The 20,660-nt window shown below is 53.8% G+C and overlaps 8 protein-coding genes across 8 annotated transcripts; 2 read left to right on the top strand and 6 right to left on the bottom strand.

Moving 5' to 3' along the window:
• Positions 1-12: 12 nt before the first annotated feature.
• INS49_003166 (uncharacterized protein) lies at positions 13-1,582 on the bottom strand (the record flags this gene model as incomplete). The annotated part of the gene is made up of 3 exons (XM_043163962.1): positions 13-1,154; positions 1,220-1,301; positions 1,367-1,582. The coding sequence occupies 3 exons, from the start codon at positions 1,580-1,582 to the stop codon at positions 13-15; spliced, it is 1,440 nt and encodes a 479-aa protein (XP_043032468.1).
• A 1,085-nt stretch (positions 1,583-2,667) lies between these two features.
• On the bottom strand, positions 2,668-3,277 carry INS49_003165 (uncharacterized protein; the record flags this gene model as incomplete). The annotated part of the gene is made up of 2 exons (XM_043163961.1): positions 2,668-2,967; positions 3,041-3,277. 2 exons carry the CDS (start codon positions 3,275-3,277, stop codon positions 2,668-2,670), a joined length of 537 nt encoding a protein of 178 aa, XP_043032467.1.
• A 1,525-nt stretch (positions 3,278-4,802) lies between these two features.
• Positions 4,803-7,272, bottom strand: INS49_003164 (uncharacterized protein; the record flags this gene model as incomplete). Its single annotated transcript, XM_043163960.1, has 3 exons — positions 4,803-5,645; positions 5,706-6,804; positions 6,881-7,272. The coding sequence occupies 3 exons, from the start codon at positions 7,270-7,272 to the stop codon at positions 4,803-4,805; spliced, it is 2,334 nt and encodes a 777-aa protein (XP_043032466.1).
• A 926-nt stretch (positions 7,273-8,198) lies between these two features.
• INS49_003163 (uncharacterized protein) lies at positions 8,199-9,676 on the bottom strand (the record flags this gene model as incomplete). Its single annotated transcript, XM_043163959.1, has 3 exons — positions 8,199-8,628; positions 8,690-9,264; positions 9,347-9,676. The coding sequence occupies 3 exons, from the start codon at positions 9,674-9,676 to the stop codon at positions 8,199-8,201; spliced, it is 1,335 nt and encodes a 444-aa protein (XP_043032465.1).
• Positions 9,677-10,253: 577 nt separating this feature from the next.
• Positions 10,254-11,733, bottom strand: INS49_003162 (uncharacterized protein; the record flags this gene model as incomplete). Its single annotated transcript, XM_043163958.1, has 2 exons — positions 10,254-11,117; positions 11,185-11,733. 2 exons carry the CDS (start codon positions 11,731-11,733, stop codon positions 10,254-10,256), a joined length of 1,413 nt encoding a protein of 470 aa, XP_043032464.1.
• Positions 11,734-14,592: 2,859 nt separating this feature from the next.
• Positions 14,593-15,215, top strand: INS49_003161 (uncharacterized protein; the record flags this gene model as incomplete). The annotated part of the gene is made up of 2 exons (XM_043163957.1): positions 14,593-14,738; positions 14,837-15,215. The coding sequence occupies 2 exons, from the start codon at positions 14,593-14,595 to the stop codon at positions 15,213-15,215; spliced, it is 525 nt and encodes a 174-aa protein (XP_043032463.1).
• A 2,246-nt stretch (positions 15,216-17,461) lies between these two features.
• INS49_003160 (uncharacterized protein) lies at positions 17,462-18,129 on the top strand (the record flags this gene model as incomplete). Its single annotated transcript, XM_043163956.1, has 3 exons — positions 17,462-17,558; positions 17,648-18,018; positions 18,094-18,129. The coding sequence occupies 3 exons, from the start codon at positions 17,462-17,464 to the stop codon at positions 18,127-18,129; spliced, it is 504 nt and encodes a 167-aa protein (XP_043032462.1).
• A 172-nt stretch (positions 18,130-18,301) lies between these two features.
• On the bottom strand, positions 18,302-19,391 carry INS49_003159 (uncharacterized protein; the record flags this gene model as incomplete). Its single annotated transcript, XM_043163955.1, has 2 exons — positions 18,302-18,324; positions 18,437-19,391. The coding sequence occupies 2 exons, from the start codon at positions 19,389-19,391 to the stop codon at positions 18,302-18,304; spliced, it is 978 nt and encodes a 325-aa protein (XP_043032461.1).
• Between the last annotated feature and the right edge of the window lie 1,269 nt (positions 19,392-20,660).

Here is a 20,660-nt window from a genome sequence, read left to right as displayed (position 1 = left end):
TCTCTGACTTTATCAAGACCAGACCCTACTGAACCAATTCCTCATCCTCGTAGTGGCATCTCCGACTACCTGCCTCTGGCCCTCCAGCAGGATGAAATCATGTGCCTCCTTCTCAGCAACCTCCAACTTGACCTCGACGTCTGCGTTTCGAGCACGAATGCTCTCAGCAATATCGATCCCTTGATCTCTCAGAAGCTCATGCTTCCCACACGTAACATAAACTTTCCTAACAACGTTTCCCATCCCATCCAACCACTTCTCATCGACGTCTGCCATCAGTGCCCACCCCCTGCCCTCCCGAAACTCCTTGGTCTCGATCAGGCCCCAATTAGGGAAAAGCACACCTAATAAGCCTCTAGGCTTCTCATGGAACATCTCGCGGATCGGTTTATCAATGATCCCCTCGCTCAGAATATCACACGGCCGCCCGTCGACAAATGACCTCGTCAGCATGTTCTGGCTCACAAGCGGGCTAACCAGGAACGCCCCGGCCAGCGGCTCGTCCAGCACGATCCTCTCGGCCAGCGGATGCGGGTGCAGCAGGTGGCTGAGCAGCTGCACCGTCAGGTTCCCGCCCGCCGAGTCGCCGCCCACGACGAGCTGCGAGGGTCGCACCCCGCCGCGCAGCAGGTGCGCCAGCCCGGACGCCGCCTGGCGCATCTGCGTGGGGAACCGCGCCTGCGGCGTCAGCGTGTACTGCAGCACGGCGACGGCGACCCTCTCGCGGCTGCTGCTGCCGTTGCGCCGCGTGTTCCTGCTGGCCAGGACGTACGCCTGCAGGCACCACTCCATGTGGCCCGGGACCGCGGGCATGAAGTACCCCCCTCCGTGGAAGAAGTAGACGAACCGGGTCGCCCTGTGCCGGTCGCCGATCCAGAGGATGTGGGACCTGCCGTCTGGCAGGACCTCGATGTCCTCCTTCAGCTGCTCCATGAGCTCGAAGTCGCCCGACTTGCGGTCCTCGGAGCGTTTGCTGCGGATCCATGCTTTATATGTGTCCATCGTGGGCGGGGTGAAGAGCTGGATTTGTGCTGGGGAGAAGGTGTACAGGAACATGCGGATCGCGGCGCAGGTTATGTATGGTCTTAGGGGTAGCCTGCGCCATATTGCTGTGAGGACGCCACGAACGAGGTTGATGGCTAATTGGATTGGAGCTGTGCGCATGACCGCTGTTAGTGATGCCGGATTTCCTGTAGGTTTTTCATGTCTGCCGACTCACCCCATATGAGCACCCGAAAGGGCAGGTCAATCCATTCGCGCAGTAAGAGGGAAGGCCTGCTAACGTATTTTTGTTGTTGAGCCTGTGTCATATTAGCTATCAAGCAACCCTGCATCGTCATGGGCTGCATTCTTGAGGACCACTCACCATCGCGTCAGTGTGGACCGCAAATGCTGCTAGCCAGTTGCAAGCCCAGTCTACACTGAAGTCGATAGAAAGAAACGAGACACGATCATCTACAGGAAGGAAGTAGAAAGAAATATATATTCCCAACTGAGTGTTTGAGCCACCAAGCTTGAAGCGTGGGAGCTCGGACTTGTGACGCGCATTCAGAGTTCGGACGATGTGATGCCTCGGCTTCATGACTCGGCCACTGTTACAGTACGCTATATAGGTGATAGCCACGGTAATGCTCTCGGCATTATAACGTCCCTCTTTTGGTTATTTCATACAATAGGCTTTCTTATGCCGTAATAATTTATAATGCCTCCCTAGGGGTTTTAAGTTTGAGCCAAACTTTATAATTGCTATTTTTAGCCATGGACTTTTTCTTATATTAGCAAGGGGCCAAGGACTTAACGTAATCTTAAATCCACATGTAAGAAAGAGGCAAATTAAAATAAAAAAGCTAAATAACTTAACTTAAAACTTTAAAATAATGCCTTTAAATTTATTTTAAGGGGTATTTATTTAGCAAAAAGGTAATAAACTAGCCTTATTAATTCATTAAGATAATAAATCTTAAGGTTAGGCAATTATCACAATACGCTATATAGGTAATAGCCATGATAATGCTCTCAGCATTACAACATCCCTCTTTTAGGTGTTTAGTACAATAGGCTTTCTTGTGCCGTAACAGCCACTTTGAAACAAGCTCGCACTTTTCAGAACCTGTGGCCCGTTTTGGAAGGCCATGGAAGCTCGTTCTGAATTTAAGGTTTGCGGCACTTCAGGGATCATATCACGAGAAGCTCCAGCTGTCATTCTCATCCATGCCCCAACCACATCCAAACCTAGAGCTTACCCAGCCGAGCCTAAAGGAGCTTGGTCCATCAGTAACAATTCACCCGATACTTCTGACCGTTCAAAGCCACAATCTGTTAATTGAGTGAGAGCATACCTTTATGAGAGAACGATTTCGCTATTCAGTCAGTGGTCAGGCTCTCAGTCATCACAATCTGCACAATCGTCACTCAGTCAGCATGTGCTAAATGGGCCAATGGTGAAGAATACCATCTTGACCATTCTTTTGATCACAGACGTGCAAAGTGGCCAGTACGGGGATAATTGGGCATAAGCTGAGTATAGTTGTTTGTTCCGCAAGACTCGAAGGCCCTCAAAACTTCACCTACAACCGCACTGTTACATTAAATGCTGTCCCAAAGTTTATCTACTAATCAGGTCACCGCCCATCCGCGGGCCCCCAATGACCAATTCTCCATCCACCTCTAGACGGCACTGCCGTTACTTCCCCCCTGCTGACACTCAGGAAAGCCCCGGTCAGCCTGGAAGGCAGCCGTGTTGAACTCGGAGTAGACCGTGTCGATTTGCACAGTCTCGGGGTTGACGTCGAAGTTGATGATGCCGTTGATCTCAAACTGGTTGCTCCCAATTCCGGTGGCCCTCCACCGCCAGCTGATCTTGTCGCAGGTGTTGAACACACCCAGGGTATCGACCACCGGAAGTGGGGGCGTCTGGGCCTGGCTGTCAATGTAGGCCTGCTTGCTCGGGTACGCGGGCTGGCCGAGCTGTGGAAGATTGGGATACGTCAGTTCTTTGTGCTCCTCGCTTGTGCAAGCCTGGGGCGCATGTTGTACTCACGGGTCGCTGAGACAGCGTCAGGATGGAGTCGGAGAGCACCTGGAACTTGTCGGACAGGATCGCCTCGGCGGTGCTGTTGAAGTCTGGGCCGAGGGGGTGCTCCAGCAGGTACGTATAGCCATTGACAAGAGTGTCGACACCGGTCTTGTTCAGACAGTTTCTCGGGGGCGGTGGCCCGTACCCTCCAGCGAGCGCACCGGCAACGAATGTCAGGACAATTGGAATTGAGAAGAGCATGTTGGTTGGTCTGTTGTGTCTTTTCGGGAACTTCAGTAAAACCTTCTTTTGGGATTGGCGGTCGGCTTCTTTCGGCGAACGAGAGTTGGTAGACGGACTGCTTGGTCTTTTGTACAAGATGTAGTTGGACGTAAAATGGGTAACGGGTGGCACGAGTTGCGGGAGTGGCAGCGTGTCGTGCGACTTTATACGTGGTCCTCATTTATACTCATTGACACCCTCAACAGTGACGCATGAACCCATTGGAAGTAGGATTCAATTGCTCATTGTCACCTGGCCACCCAGCCACTACTGCGGTCTACTGCGGTGTCCTCGGATCATGATGCTGTGATTCACCGCGGGTGAGACCTTGCGTGCTTATTCCGCTGCAAGGACGGCCAGCCGCACGTTGCTAGCGAGGATGTTCCTGGCTACGTGCTCGATGCCTCGCCGTCGACAAACCCCAGAACGGTCATTCGGCCGCAACCACGAGCTAGCAGACTGGCCGGCAGCGACGTCGAGCTTATTTGCCAAGCTTACCGAGCTGAAGGTTATTGTCCGCAATGGTCTGTCTGACTGTGCTGGGAATGACCAGCGCCAGTGCCGTAAGCAGACTGTGGCACCCAAACCGGCAGACATGAAAAAAGGATCTTCATGCATGCGCATGCATGATTCTTTCTGGTTCAGGTCTTGTGTATAGCAAGCTGCAGGTCTCGGGCCGCAAAGAGGTCTTGGTGCAGCCACCAGAGCAGCCGGCCGCCTGGAGCCATTATGAGGCTGACATGATGTTGGAAATATAATGCGCGTACGAAAAGGAGGGCTTGTCGGAAAGTTGAATAATATATTACCCGCCCACAATAGCGAGGAGGGAGGTCAGCTGAACGTGAACCTGCCCCTGTGATCAACGATACGACACTGGAAAAGCCCGCATCCAAAGCATAATATAAACATGGTGACACCTCCTGAGTGGGCCGTTACTGCTGAAATTCGCAGTGGCTTGTCGTGCTCACCATAATGTGCGATCTTATCACCGGCCCGACTGTGCAGGTCACTGGCTGTTTTGCTTTGAAATTTGGGAGTCTGACAATTACGCGAAGGTCTCAACAACTCATTTTACCCTGCACCACAGTCCCAACGGAAGCGGGTGGATTGTGCTCGCCAGCAGACCGTGCCACGGGATGGTATTTGTCATGTTGAGTTGTCAAGTTTGACCCAGGCCAACTCATTTCCCCCTTCAGATTAGGGAAATCTCCACATCGCGGTGGCTCACATTGTGGTAAAAAAAAAAGGACGGATTCCTAGCTCTGGTGAATTTACAGCATTTTGCACCAGTGATGTGTGACTCGGTATGGAATTGATTCCTATACGGCCGGAAGAGAATGCGAAGACATAGTGACAGCTTTACATTTCACCAGATAATCTGCTAGACACCAGCCCGCTTAAACAGGTCAAACACCCTACATATGTATGCCAAAATGCTTTTCCAGAACAGGCCAAGGAACAAACACACGCACACATGACGTTTGTACTCACTCCAAATACCTAGTCAAAGTCTCGCCCTTTCCCCGGGTCCGTCACTCGCAAGATCGCCCGCCACGTTCCTCGAGATCCAGTCCGAGATGGCCATATTCGTCACCATGGGGTTGACGCCGCTCGCGCTGGGGAACACGCTCGCGTCGCTCACGTACAGGCCCTCGGTGCCCCAGACGCGGCCGCGCGGGTCGACCACGCCGGTCCTCTCGGACGTGCTCATCCGGTTCGTGCCCATCTGGTGGGCGGAGCACGTGGCCACGGGCGGCTTGTTGCCGTGCCTCTCGAGCTCGGCGAGCCAGGCCTTGAAGCGCGGGTCGGCTACGCCCGCGTCGGACACTGTGCTGACGAGATCATCTGTCGGGGTTGCGGGTGAGGGAGCCGAGTGAGGGGATGCCTCGTCGCGGATGAAAGGCCTCAACCCGGGGAGCCCCGCGTGGATCTCGATTGCACCCTGCAGGTAGAGGATCTTGGCGAGGGCGACGAGGCCGATCATGGCGTGGGCGCGGTCAAAGGCAGAGGGCGTGTAGACGATCCGGGGCTGGCCGGAGGCCGGGTCCGGGTACACGGAGCCGGTGTCGCGGTCGCGCACGATGGAGATGTAGCTGTTCATGTGGCGGTACTTGAGGGCGAGCAGCTTGAAGTCGACGCCGTCGTTCCAGTTGAGGAACTGCATGGCGAAGCAGGGCATCATGGACAGGCACTCGAGCTTGGTGCCGTGGCCCTTGCCGTCCTGGTTCTCGAAGGTGTTGACGACCGTGGTCAGGATGCCGCCCTCCCATGGCCGGATGTCGTCTTTGAAGAAGCCGTGCAGGACGTTGACTGGATGCAGGTAGAGGTTTCGGCCGATTTGAGGGTTCTGTGTGATTTTGTCAGTAACTGCGAAAGGCGGTTGAATGTGGATTGAAGAAGTGCTCACCTTGAGGCCACTGTTCTTGAGGATGACAGGACTCCACAGCGTGCCACTGCTGACAATGACCTTCTTTGCCCTCACGACTACCTCTCTCACGATCTTCTCCTCATCCGGCCCGTCTGTGTTGTTATATTTACCACGACTTGTCCAGGTGCCAACAACACCCACAGCCTTCCTCCTCCCGCTCTCATCGAACAAGACTTTCTTCACCTTGAATCCCTCGACGAACCTCGCTCCGTTCCTCGCTGCATCAGGGTACCACCCATTCACCGGGCCCTTCTTTTCCCCGGTCGAACAGCCCAGCGCACAGTGCCCATCAGCATGCGCACACCGCCCCGTGTTCTGCGGGACCTTCTTCGCAGACCAACCCAGCTTCCTCGCCCCCTCAACCAAAAGCGCATTCCCATGGTTCGGCTCAAAGTCCTCGTGCACGCCCATCTGCCCACACACGCGATCAAGACAATTCTGGAACTCCTGCGTGCCGAAGAAGTCCAGGCCCCGGCCGCGCACCCACTCGTCGCGCACGAAGCCCTGCGGCTGCAGGCTCGCGCTCCAGTTGACGGTGCCGCCGCCGCCGAAGCACGAGCCCGCGACGATGGAGATGCTGTTGTCGTCGCTGGCCGTCGTGCAGCCGCCCTCGAGCAGGTTGAAGAAGGCCTCGCCCGCGGCCATGGGGAAGGACGACGCGTCGAAGTGGTAGCTCTTGTCGAGGACGAGCACCCTGTGGCCCGCCTCGGCGAGGTTCTTGGCGCACACGCCCGCGCCGCAGCCGGAGCCGACTATCACCACGTCGGTTTCGATCTCGGCCGGTGGGAGCTGCGACGAGCTTTTCGATCCAGAGGGCGGGGATGGGGCAGGTGGGAATTGGACGAACTCGTAGGGGTAGCCTGTTGGGGGGTTCCAGCCCTGAGGTGTCGTGGGGAATCCGGATAGGGTGTGGAAGGCTGGGTTGGTGGCGCTGAAGATGACCTTGCCCAAGGTTGTGAGCTGCCTGAAGAGTCCACGGATCTGGTACAGGTGGCTGTTGGCCCATCTGTTGAGGATCTTGGTGCGGTCCTCTAAGGGAAGCCTGGTGATGGGCGTGGCATATCCGGTGAGGATGAGACTGCCGGCTTGTGTGCTATACACCCGTCAGCATCCCCCTCATCTAGGACAATCTTTGGAGCAGACTGGATGCGTACCTGAGTATATACAGAACCCGTGACAGCAACGTCGTCAGCTCCTCCGGTACGTGGTGCAGCATCCCCTTCAGAACCTGCTGAAACAACAGGTCATCCGTCGGCCTATCCGAGAGGTACTTGTTCAGCTCCTCCTCCGATGCGTGGTCAAGCAGCACCGTGTCCTTCCTCAGATGGGACAATGCATCTTGGTAGCGGGCGTCCGAGATATAGGCTATTGACCTAGACTTCCGCTTCGGCGCTGTCGACTCCCTCTGTATGCTGGGCACGACTGCGTCCATGATGGCCAAGAGCATTCGCCACTGTGCGTCGGGCATGAGCTCCGCCGTCTTGAGCCGCCATGGTATGCCGGCTGGCTTTTGGGCCGACAGGACGTTGGTTATCGACTCAGCCATCTTTTTCGATATATTGATACGTGACTTATCGAGGGCGAAAGACAGTAGGCCCCTTTTGAGAATGGGAAGAACCACAGACCTCTACATGTCTCGGAAAAACAGTTCCATTCATTTATGAAACATTGGGAGGCGCTATACGGCGGCGCTGCCTCTACCCCGGATCCCATCGCGCTTGGGAGCCCCGCATCTTACAGTAACTTGGGGTTGGTCCGGGGCAATGATACTCTTCTAGTCCCTGGCTAACAGCGCGGACCATTTGGCAGCGCCAGAGCCTGGCGGGTTGGGAGGAGTTGGTCCCCGCTGGCCCGCAGGCTAGGCAAGCCTGCGTAGGTGGGTGCTGAATCATGGGGGGAAAAAGCCATTCCTAGGCAGGCCTGTTGTGGAAGACACAGCGAGACTATCCATCCAATCCGCAAGCATGTCGTGAAAAATTCTTTGCCGTAGCTTCTCAGGTGCTCAGCTCGAAGCCATGCCTCGGCACCCCCAATTGGAGAAGCATTCACAAGGGACCGAGCTGTCTATTGGGAGGGCAAGGCCAGCACATGTCCCCGTTTCAGCTGGCGCATGCTCGCTCGATCCCGAGCTAGATACACTGCGGATCCCTGGCCGCGGCAACTGGATGCCGCCCCGCTGGCCACTTGTTCCACTTGCTCGGGACGACCTAGTGCTCCGGCTCCGGCCCTGCGCTCACTTGGACATGCGGCAACTTGTTTGGTGTTGACATGGAGCAATAGGTAGGCGGTGTTGTGACATGTAGCTAGGCCTTGATGGGATATCTGTGTTTGCATTTCTGTAAGCTACCCAGGTCTGTATTACCAGGATGCGTTTGACAAATGCCTTTCTAAATTTGGAGCGGAAGGGCTGTATGAGTCTGAACACTCGCTCGCTCTTTCCCGCCCTCTATTATTCTTCGATAATGATACCATTCAGACCTTCTTGAGCTTGAAACCGCCAGCCTGGAAGTACCTCGCCGATGAGAACACCACTGCTGATGCAAAGATCGAGAACCCGCAAAACAATTTCAAGCCAAGATAATCCCCTCCCCGTGCATCAACGATGGCACTCGCAATAGGACTGCCTGTGAGGGCACCGAACGACTGAAAAGCAAAGGCTGTACCCGTACGGGCACCGATCTCCCTTATGTCTGAAATCTGTGCGATCAAGGTCGGTCCAATCGATGTCAGGCCTGATGACAGGCAACCAAAGGCCGCAGTGAACACCAGGATCCCGGCATCGTTGTTGATCGGGATCCAGAGGGCAAAACAAGCGATGCTTGTGAGAGTGGCGAGGATGATCATGATGTTATAACGGCCAACTTTGTCCGCAACCAGCCCCGGTATTACACGACCAACAATCCTATTCGAGCACGTATTAGTACTTACGTCAATCACAACAGGACATGAATTCGTCAACATACCCAAATGCATGCATTATCGGCAGCAGGTAGATGACGAGGTCAGCGTCCATCCCTTGCGCCCTGGCCTGCAGGATGACGAAGTTGTAGGGCAGGAACAGCCCCCAAAAGACCAAGAATAGTCCGAAGACCGTCGACATCATTGTCGGCTCTCTGATACCCCGGACGTACTCCCTCATGTCTACCGGCCTTTTATCCAACTCAAGGCGAGATCTGACGGTCGCGCAGGCAATGGTGAGGAGGAACAAGAACATGAACCCCACTGCACGCATCGCCCAAGGAAATCCGACGCGGTCGATTAGCTTCGGAATCATGATGGGTAGGACGATACCGCCGACAGACGACCCGGACATCATGATACCGAAAGCGGTAGCACGCCGACGATGAAACCAAGTGACCAGACAAGACATGCTTGCGCTGGTCACGGCACTGGCTCCAATCGGACAGACGATGCTTTGGGAGAGGAAGAAATGATAGTATTCCGATCCCAAGGAGACCATCATTATTCCGAAGACATAGATGAGAGTTCCGCTGACAAGGAGCCACTTCGGACCAAACTTGTCAAACACAAAGCCCCACTACATGTTCACGTCAGACGCACGTGTTCAGAGCGACTCAGACCCGCCGGTGGGCGGGGGCAAGGAAGGGGGGAGAACCTACAACAATAGGCAAGAAGTTCAAGACCCACTGCATGAAGCTGGTGATCCACGAGATGGTGGACGAAGAGTACTGACGGAGCGCATAGTTGACGTAGTACGTCTGGAAGACGCCGATGCTGTTGCCCAGCCCGAAGGTGCAGAATAGCACGCACCACGTCCCGAACAACACGGTCCAGGCCTTCCTGCCGCCCTCGGGGAACCCATCTGCGTTGACATCGACCTCCTGCGCCGTGGGTACATGCTGATCGACTGTTGACGGCTCGAGGTGACCCTCGGGACCCACGTAGCGGCCCGGTTCCGGCTGGGCTGGCCGGCGAGCCCCATCTGACATTGGGCCGGTGTCGGTGTCGGTGCCGGCCTTCTCCATTTTGCGCGGGCAGGTTCGTTTTTATTCCCGGACTATGCGCGTCGGTTGTAGCCGGTGGGTAGCATGATCTTATATCAAGTTTGCAAGCCTAAAAGTGCGGCGAACGCCTTTGAATAAATACCCCGGATGCTCTCGAATAAAGATGGGGGCCATGGGGCGTGGGGACCCCGGGTAAGTGATCCTCCTTCGCATTCTGTTACCTAATTGACAGCAGCTGTGGTTATGAGGTGATTTGCATCTGGCCGGTCAACGAATGACGAATTACAAAGCACGGGCGAGCCTGAGACTCGCAATAATTTTTCCGGATAACACATCCGGCTGCTGGAGGTCACACGGTCCTTAGGACCAGGCCGGAAATCCACAGGAACGAAGCCATCGCCAAATCCACCATAATAAGGCGTCAATCTAGATACAGCTGACAAAGAGGTGCTTATATTGCAGTTGACTCACGTCAGTCTTCGATGCTAATTGCCACCATTGAATTGGGCCTATGTGTGAAGTCGAGCCGTGGCAAAGTTTGATAATTAAACCCTTGCCTCGTTCACAGGATCCTATATACTGGATATTCATCGCCCGTCTCCAACGGCACGATGTTGAAGCTGACATAGCTGTCGATGTTTTCCGGCTCCAAAGCGTTGAAGGCAACACCCGCGTTCCTCTGATTCGTCCTCACCAGAAAGCTACCCGGCGGAAGCGAGACGGTCTTCTCCACAGGCTCAGCCGTGACAGAGCTGAGGACCACGCCCTCGTAGTAAGATCGTGACAGCGAAGCTGATGTGATGTTGTAAGCCTCCACGGTGCCAGCATAAGCGTCCGTGAGCTTTTCGACATCAAGACCCGACACCGTCAGGCGCTCGGCAAGGTCGGCCCACGCAGGAGGGATGAGGTAGGCCTTTGGGCGAGAACGCGTGAGGTTTGCGGTGGCCGGGGTGTTGTTCTCGAACTCTATGGGGAGCTGCACGACGTCGCCTGTGTTGCGGTCCACCATCGTCCACGTCCGGTCTTGTAGCGTCGTGTAGTCTGTGACGACAATGTCTTCCTCACTGTCGATGAAGTCCTGTATACCATTCTCCAGGGTAGCGTAGACCTCATCGAAGTTGTCAGCCGCCGTCTGGAGGACTGATGAGACCATAGTGAGCCCAGCGTAGGTGCGGCGCTTGAACTCTTGGCTGGCAATTGCAATGCCTCGGGTTTCGAACAGGAATGTCACGGTTTGTGTGAGGCCCATGCCGTTGCGGCCAATCTTCGCGTCACTGCCTGCTTCCACAAGCCGGATGGGGTTGGAGGATGAGCTGATGGTCACGTATGGCTCACCACGCAATCCGGCAGCCGTGAGGTCGCTGCCAACATTGACAGCAAAGAGCTCCTCGGAGATGTTGCGGATCGACGGGTGGATGTTGAGATTCTATCGACACGTTAGAAATCCCGGAGGCCATGGGAATTCACAGAGTCAGGTTTGATATAAGACGTACCTTTGCAGCCGAGTACATCCCATCAGCAGCGTTGCTGTAGTTTGTGCCATATCTGGGCGCAGCACCATACTCGTGCATATCGACTGCAATATGTGGGCCAAATTCGCTGAAGAATGCTTTGATATCCCGCGTCTGCTGACGGGCGAGCTTGATGTGATCGCGATTCGGGTCGTAGTTTGTCGCCATTGTCCTTTGAAAGTAAGAAATTCCGTCTGGGTTGTATCGAGGCAGGACCACAATGTCTTGTGTCGCTAAGATGCTCGCAGCCCATTCTTGATCCGCGTCCATCTTCCCCAGCAGTGCAAGCAATGATTCGTCCCCGGCAGGCTCATTTCCGTGGACACCACCCTGTAGCCAGACCTTGAGCTTGCCATCACCGACGGAGTTGGCGCTGGAATTGGCGCTGCTGCTGCTGAGAACCACGTAGGGAAAAGCGCGACCTTCTTCAGACTCGAAGTCGGTAGTCTCGTACGTCATCCACGAAGGGTTTCTGTCCGCCAGAGCCTGGAGAAATGTGTCTGCATACTGGTCAGCCTTGTTGCTGTCCATCCTGTGTACGTGAACATGTTCATTGCTCCTGCTGGCTTACGCAAGGTGTATTCGCTCGTCGCTCCGGCTGTTCCTTCTGGCCAACCCTGCGGAAATGACACGTTTGAGGCAAACGCCGGACTGTAAAGAGTCACGTTGGGAGCTGGGAACGCGCGCGATTCCACTACCGATGGATCAGGCACAACGCGTACAGAGTTGCCGCCGTACTGTGTCTGTGAAAACACTCCACGCAACAACAACACGGCCGCTAAGGCAGCTTGTTGACGGGGCACCATTTTCCTTCTTTGTCCTCAACAAGAAATCGTGAAACCGATACTTCTTTACCTCGACCAGAGCAAAACGAAGCTGGGCGAATCAGGGAGTTGCTTGGTGCTGTACAACAACGAGGTCTGGTTAAAGAAACAAGCATTTGCCTGAACTCAATAATACCGCCCTCTACAACTTTATATTAGCATCAAGGGCTTATCTTCGACCCATTTCTATCGGCAGCCAGAGCGGGGATGTTGGAGAGTTCTTCGCGATTTACGCGTTCCGCCAAGGCGCGTTAATCTTTCCCGGCAAACGGGCTTCCTTTCGCGGCCTCGCAAGTCTTGGAAGCGTTTCTTGGCTTCTCAACAGAAGTGGAGAGATGCAACTCTCCGTCGATCTCAAGTGCTCATGTGTAATTTTGAGGATTCACACATACGTGGGCACAATCTCATTTCCTACGCTGTCACAACTTGGACAGGAGTTCTCCACGACGTTTTGATACATTCTTTCAATCAATGAAGCGATAGTGCAGACCGTTGTCAATTCGCATCAGGTAGTGCTGTTCGCAGATTCTGTCGTTCAGGAGCAACGCGACAACATGCCTACTACTGACAGCCTAGAGGAGCAACCAAACTGACAGAAAGGTGGCCGAACAATGTCCTCATCAAACAATTGCGAGGTAATTACTCAAGAAGTGCAGCCATGTATAGTCCACGTGCAAAGAAATACCACGACCGGATGAACCATAATCTAACGAAAGAGAAGTCCTCGAAACTACTAGTAGTTGAAAGATATCGTTTTCCTAGCCGAATGATGGCCCTGCTGAGTCAGGTGGGAGGTCTTCAGCAGATTCATTGCCGATGTCGACAAGCTTGAATCCAATTTCAAAACAGGCACAAACTGGCTTTGGGGTTGATACCTGAGGGAGCTGCAACAGCATTCGAGGGAATTTGTGGTCTGGAAAGACAGGGCAGCTTAAACCATAACTAGGCTGTCATCATTGCAGACCGCATACTGCTGTCCTGATGAGCTGATGCCTGACACAACAAACCGGAATAACACCAATCGTCCCACTTAGTTGAATCGGTCGCATCACCTACATCATCCGCGTGCCGTGTACGAGTCAGCACGGAATGCTTCCCTGCCTGTTCATGCTTCTTCCAAGGTGCCATCATGTCTCCTACATCTCATGAGGCGACTGTCTTAGGAATTTTGAATATTTCAAGCAGGGCAACGTCTTGTATGAGGCGGGGTGCTGTGGACCCGGAGGTTGAGTGGGAGGCATGACTTCTGAGTCTCACGTCATCCACCTAGCCTTCTAGTCAGCCTCTAGTCACTCAAGCAAAGTGGAGGCTCGATTCCCAACTTTCAGAGCGCGGTGGTGGTAGCCAACAAATCGTCCATCGACCTCGATCAGCAACTTTGGGAGTATGGTGGAGTAACAGGCCTCTCTGTGAGCATTCGGAGCTCTCGGAAGTAAATGCATGGAGGCATCTGGTATACTTTCAGAGCTCAAAGAAAAGCAAACTCAATTTCCCAAGGTTTCGGGTCCAGTGGCCGACGGAAGCACATCCGTCCTTAACATTACCTTGGTAAGTCCAACCCTCCTATACGTCAGTTTCAATGTCAACAGAAGTTCTCCGGGAGTCTCAGCAGTCTGGTATCATCCAAGGAGTCGGGACTCGATTGATTGTTTGCTTGCTCAACGTGAATTTGTCTGGCTCTGTGCTCAGACCAACGGATGGTGCTCCCAGCAACGAAGGCGGTCAATGACGGTTTGACGTGCAGGACCACTTGAGACACTGTCTTACCGCGTACCGTGTGAGCTGCGTTGTGCCATGGATGACGAAATGTTCTGGCTGCACTAGGAAAAGCAGAGGCTTGTGTTCGGATGAGAAGAGAGCTCAGCCCCTGACGAAGCTTGCTCTCCAATCTTCATCTACCTCAGGCTTGCCAACGTGTCCAGCCTGGAGCCCGCAATTCGCAAATCCCATGGCGCCATGGCCATGCAGGTCCCATCTCCGAGATGTCAAATGACGACGGGTTTGCCGGATCTTAAAATGACAGCGGGAACAAACGCCCGTGTGCACCCAGTCCGCCTCGCCGTGTCACACGCAAAATGTCGCCTTCGTGCGGCCAAGTCCAGCATTCCCAGTCAGCGTCCCTGGCTCGTCATGGCCTTCCGCTTGGCATTACCCCATACATAGTGGGTATTACCCCATACTTTGACGGCTGTTGCCCCAAGCCCCAGGAGTATTACCCCATAATTACCTAAAAAGGGGCGGGCCGCAACGAGCCGCGCCTAACCTTGGGAGCACTGCGGTAGCATGTAAGACCACCTTGCAGGTCATGGGATTACCACGACGAAACGTCTGACATGGAGCACGTCTCTGTTCACGGACCCGGGGCCCATGCCCGTCAGCTATGGTATAAAGGGATGGGAGTCCGGGGCTTTTGTATTGGAGGGAGTCCGCAGTGAGCTTTTGTAGCAAACAGGCCCATCTATCCCACCTATCTTCCATCAGTTTAGAAGGTGTTCGAAACAAAAGTATTTCGTAAGAAATATTTGAAACAAAAAATTCGATATTCGAATCCCGATCCACTACCAACATGCCGCGAGCACCCAGAGATACCTACAAAGCTCACCAGCACTGGGTATACGAAGCCCATCAGCAAAAGGAGGCACGAGCATTGGGAGACAAGCTGGGCCTGTCTTTCCCAAATGGCAGTGCCGGCGGTCCCGAGAGTGATTTCATGTAGGTGCTTCCCATACTCCCGTTCTGTTATTCGATCTTCATCTGTCTGAGAGATGGAGACCCATGATCCTGCACCAGGTAGTCTAACAGACATGAAGGTACCCCATCCGTCGTCTCGTAGTGACAGGGCAAGACACGCCCTCCAACATGCGCCTGCTATTCGGAACATCATCCATCTCGAACATGACTCCGTACCACGAAGCCCGACGATTAGTCCTCATCGACGAGCTGTCCGGCGTCTCCTCCTCAGCGGCAGGGAACTTGGACCAAGGGTGTCCGTACTGGTCACCCCGGCCCGCCAGCCGCGAGGAGACAGAGGAGATAGAGAAGCTACTTCGTTTCGAGAGGAAGTACAAGGATATATTGCCATGCGCGCTGGGCGGATCAAAGCATCAACATGGGCGCAAGATAAGCGTGGAGTCAGACGAGGGGTACGGAAGGGGTGAATCAGCATCACCTAGGAGGCGCTACTCATAGCTATTTGTGGTTTCGATATTCACGGCGCAGCACACGGTGGAAATGGACTTCAGGCGTTTATATTGAATGATTAACGACAAAATCGGGGTCTATGGTGATACCCCAAAACCAAAAGCATAGGGGGCAATTGCAAAGCAAGGAGCCCGGAAGGATCGGATAAGGGTAGCTGATTCGGATCACCATGTGTGTCTAGGAAGACGAATGATGAATAGTAGCAATGTTGCTCTGATTTACCTTGCCGTTCGATGAGATCCATGGACCAGTGGGGCGGACCACTTGCACAGCGAGCTGACATGATACATTGTCTCTGATGGCTCCTTCACATGGCTTGATTCTCACCTTTACGGCGTCATCGATCTAAAGAGCACTACATTGCTCTCCTGCTCATCAAATAATGATGACGCCTTCCTCTAGCCTCTGTTCCTTCCACTCTTCGCACTGCTCAGTGACCGAACGTCGCACGGCGACAATGTAACTTCCATTCTTGAGATCAGAAGCACACATATTTCCAGGCAGCTCATAATGACTATCAGTGTGTTACATATCCCGAATATAAGCCAGAAAAGGCTTCTGACCTTACTGCTGGCGTCGCTAGACCACACCTGTGGATGCTGATACGCGTTTGTGGTAATGGCCAGTCGGATGAACATGGCCAGCATGAGATGTAGACTGAAGTTGTTGATCGTGTTTTAAAATGAAGCTGAGACACCGTAATATTTCACAACATGCTCCGCGCGATTACTAGCTCCGTTCAACGAGGTCCCGTGATTATTGCAGTGCACCTATCACTCCTGACAGCAGCAGTATTACCCCTTGCTGTTCCCCATAGTCAAGTTACAGGTCAAGCATGTCATTATGAGAGATGCAAGGTACACAAACACAGGCCTGAATAGTTATGTCATCCTCCGTACTGCTAGATCTAGAGTAGTCTACCTCGCAACGTATTTAGCAGGCTGTTTACTGTCGCTGATCTGAATTGCGACAGGTTCCAGCTGAGTCACTGATAAGTAGGACACAGTTTGATACATTCAGGGTACATGACAGTGACATCGTGCGACTCATATGCAGCTGGAAAGCTGCTTGTGTTTCGGCGGCCAAATCTGAAGCCTCCGTCACTAGTTACCGAATGCAGCTGACGTGCATCGGCTGAATAGCCAGGTAATCAAACATAAAGCAGCTTACCGGATTGAGTTGCGTCCTCACTCTTGAGGAGCTAGTCTACGTATACAGATGTCTCCAAACACGCAACAGCGAGGTCTAAGACACAATTAGTTGGTACTCCAGGGCTAGGTATTCCCTATGCTCGACAGGCGAGGGCTTCTGTGCTATCAAGCAAGTACAAGTGCTCTACACAAGTTCACAAGGCAGTCGAACACATGGGAATGCGCCGCTGTGCAACTTGCACCAACACTCAAGATAATGCATCACAAGGAAAGAGCATTACACCGACACTCCGATGTATACGGACCAGGTGATGAGCCCACTCTCCCAGCAACCTAGCCAATTCATGATCTCGAGGAAAATCAGCGAGCTCAGTATGCACGACAGACAATATCACTGGTAAGGCTCTCAAAAGGTCTCGCCGGATATGTCACAACTGAAAGTCGAGACGCGTGTCTCGGATAACTTCCAACTGGATCACTTTGGCACAGGCTGGACGTGCCGTCACTGCCCGGGTTCTTGAGTATATATTTGATCCAAGGCTGATAGCGGCTTGGAAGCAGATAGGAATTCGAGGACCAATTACCCTCGGGAGGAATTTCTAGGCCTAGTATGTGCTACGGTGGCGGTCATGCATTGAGTGTTGGCGGTGCTGGCTTCGGGGTAAGAATGTCTTAAAGACTCCGACCCGTCTCCTCGTCATTGTGGCTGTACACATATGCGCGCAAAGCTAGCATCTCAGTAGTAAGGCGGAGGCTAGCCAGCTGCTCCTTTCTTGCAGGACATCGAGACTTTAAGTTTTGACTCGTTCGAAATGCGAGGGTCTTGGCTCACTATATACGAGAAAATGACGGCTGATCATTTAGTGGATCCGCGCATGACCATGGCGCTGCAGAGTTCATCCCGATTTAGATCGCGTTTAGTTTCGTTTTCTTGGCAGGGGAATCGGGCATTTCTTCCCTGCCGCCCCGTCTATAAACATGTGAACCCCCCGGGAGTACTGGGTAAAGCCGTTGTGCCTTGCGATCATCCACTGAAAGGTTACACAGATTCAACAACACCACTGACAAAAGAAAAAGCCCATCATGTTCGCCTCTGTTGTCTTGACTACTCTCGCCGCCGCCGGCAGCGCACATGCTGCCGTAGCACAAGGTTCCTGGGGCGTCCGCGCAGATTACTCCCGTAAGTTAATTCACTGCCTCGAATCGTGTGTCACGGCTCAGAGCGCAGAACCCCCAATTTATTTGATTGCATCCCCTAACGAGTTTCAGGCTGCGACAGCACCACACCACTGGAGGTCGTCCTCGACGGCGCCACCAGCAAGTCCTCCCCCGCGGCCAACATCACCGACTTCGACATCCCAGCGCCCTTCGGCGGCAGCCTGGTCATCAAGGTCGCCGGCTCGGTGGGCCTCGGCTCGCCCTACCCGCCGCAGCAGGTCGGCGTCGAGATCTTCGCCGAGGCAGCGGGGGGAGACCCGGGCGCCTGGGGCAATGCGACGATAACACCCGGGACCGGACAGCCGGCGTCCATCTCGCAGATTTCTTGGAACACGCGGGACGACATCACCCTCGCGCCGGCCGAGAACGAGGAGGTCTCGCTTGAGACGATCTTCGATGGTGGCAGCTTGGTTGTTTACTATGTAAGTCGAAGACCCTATTTCTTGACTGGTGTGAAAGTATGGGAATATCTGACTGATGCGCTTTTTCGTTTCTAGTGCGGTGTCCCAGAGGCTGGCGGGCCCGTTGCATAGATCGTGCCGGAATCTTGAATTATTACATTCTGGGTGCCAAGGCTTTGCTGTACCTCCCACATGTCGATAACTTTGATCTCGCATACTTGCTGCTGTATATATTCCTAGAGCACGATCAGTCGCTATTTGCATCCAACGGTGCCAACCTGATCAATTTGACTATCATCCTCGATCACAATATCTTTTCCTTGCCAACTGCGTCAAGCAAGTATGGATGAACCCAATCACTCTGACTTGGAACAGTAATGTTTATGGAACCCCCAAGCCATCTTCTGATGGTCTCTGCAGCAGTACCACTCCGCCTTACACCCAGCGCATTTGCTGTCATCTCTGACCGGCGCCCCACAATGCCCGCACCACTTTTCCCTGGCTGCCGCCTCCCACCTCTTCTTGGCCCTTGCCGCGACCTCCCTCAGCCAGCCGTCCATGGTAGGATGAGGGCTCACGCCGTGTGAGACCTGGACCGACTCCGGGATGATCCCGCGGCACACGGAGCCCATGCGCCCGCGAAACTCGGATGCCGTGTCCAAAGCAAAAAGCCCCTGGCCCTTCTTCCCCGGGCCCCGGCCAACGTCTCCGAACTGCATGCTGCTCAGGTCCAGGAAGGACTCCGTGACATTTTCCTCCTTTGCGGCTGGGTCTTCCTTGGACGGGTTAAACCTCGCGACAGCATGCACCATGCGATCTTCATCCCCACTCCGGTAGCCCGTGTCCTGAGACATCTTGACTATGGTGGTTTGCATGCGAGGCTTGATGAGTGTCTGCTCAACGATGCGGAAGGTGTTGATAGTCGTGGTGTACGAGGGGGCCGCATTCTTGTTCCCCGACGGCTGCGGCCCATGCCGGATGCGCAGCGGAGTGGAGGGCGGGAAGCTCTGGAAGAAATACTGCAGCAGCGTCACGCAGGTGAAGCACGTGTCGTGGCAGCGCGATCGGTGGAAGTATGTCTCGAGCTGTTTGGGGGTGGAGAAGCTCAGTGGGTTGTTCGGGGCGAGACCGCCCGCTGGGAGGATGTTGAGGGGGGTATCAGGCTCTGTTGTGCTATTCACATGCCCTGGCGGCTCGGCGTCAAAAGCTATGAAGGTCTCGTTGTCCTCGACCTTGACGGGCAAGGGGACTTGGGTTGACGCCTGGCCAGGCAAGATGACCTCGTGCAGCTTGGAGCCTCGGAACCTGGGATCGGTGGAGCTCCGCTCGTAGGTCAACAGCAGGGCAATGTCGACGAGGTCCAAGGTTTGGCTGTCGTCTGAACTTGCGGCCATGATGTTGCAATCTTTTAGGCGATGCTTCCCAACTTAAGAGTGGCCTGGAAAAAGCGAGGGCTGCTTGCTGGTAAAGACTGAGGTGTAATAGTTGAAGACTGAACAACATGCCCTTAGATCTGCTGTCTGTGCGTCTAGATTCTCAAACATCCATATCAAAGTATATGTCACAGTCTGATAAAAACAAACGAAATCATAATCCCCTCTCTCCGTTATTCGCAGTGGACTGGGGTTACAGTTGGGCTGCGGCAGGCAGGTTGCACACGGGCCACTTGCAGCCAGGACGTCCTCCGCTCTTACTGCGTGAACTCTTACAGCCACCAGAGGGATCCTTCCTCCACTCTTGGTGACATAGGGTCTAACTTAAAATTATAAAAGTTTTAGATAACAATCAAGAGTTTTACCTCTTATATACTCCTCTGATAACATTCCTAACCCCACTTGATTGTGCTGAAATTGATGGCATAAAATAAGTCATGAACGCATGGCTGGTTCAACGGTACGTGTTCTGTGTCTCACGTGATCAAGTAGACACTGAGGCCAAGTTCGGCCTTGCTATTTGCATACGATCTACAGTGCATATGCTTAGCGATGGTATTCCCAGTGCTTGTTCTGAGGCCCTGTCTCAAATGAGGTAACGCGTGGCTATGATCATCACTCTACGATCGTGTAGGGCCTGACACTTGAGCTTTGATGCTGCTCGTGTCCAGGGCGATGATTTGAATTAGTATCGTGGAGACCATTCTCGCACACATATTGGAGAGTTATGGAGTCCAGAGGGCGCATTGAAGATAACTAGAAGAAGTGGGCCGGACTGTGCAATCCCAGCACTTGGCAGTCCAGAACATGAAGACCTCCTTCCTTGGTATGTTTTCTTCCATTGCCTATGCTAGTTATTTATCCCGGATGATTATATCACCAAGAACTTCCTAACGTATATCTGTCCCGTATGATACCTGGCAAGTCAACTTTGTAAGCGCGCCTCCCCATGAGGCTGTGGGGAGTCTTGCGATGCTGCTGTCAAGTGCTACGGATAGTCCGGGACAAGCTTTTGGATGGAAATCAGGGGGCATTCAATCTCAACTGCCAAGGGGCAGGGGGTGAAGAGCATGGGCGGGTTTGTGAATGCATGGTGGGACGCGATAGAAGGAGTGGAGTTGCTCGATCTGGCAGCTTAATGGGTGCAATTGCCCGATTCGGCAACTTAAGTGAGATGCGGTGAACAGTTACTCCCTGCCCACCCGCAATCACATTCGGACGGGAAAGATA

The sequence above is a fragment of the Diaporthe citri genome (assembly GCF_014595645.1).
Source record: "Diaporthe citri strain NFHF-8-4 chromosome Unknown scaffold_1, whole genome shotgun sequence".
In the NCBI taxonomy this organism is placed as follows: Eukaryota; Fungi; Ascomycota; class Sordariomycetes; order Diaporthales; family Diaporthaceae; genus Diaporthe; species Diaporthe citri.
The sequence above is the reverse complement of the archived record's forward strand: the minus strand, read 5'-3'. Positions and strand labels throughout refer to the sequence as shown.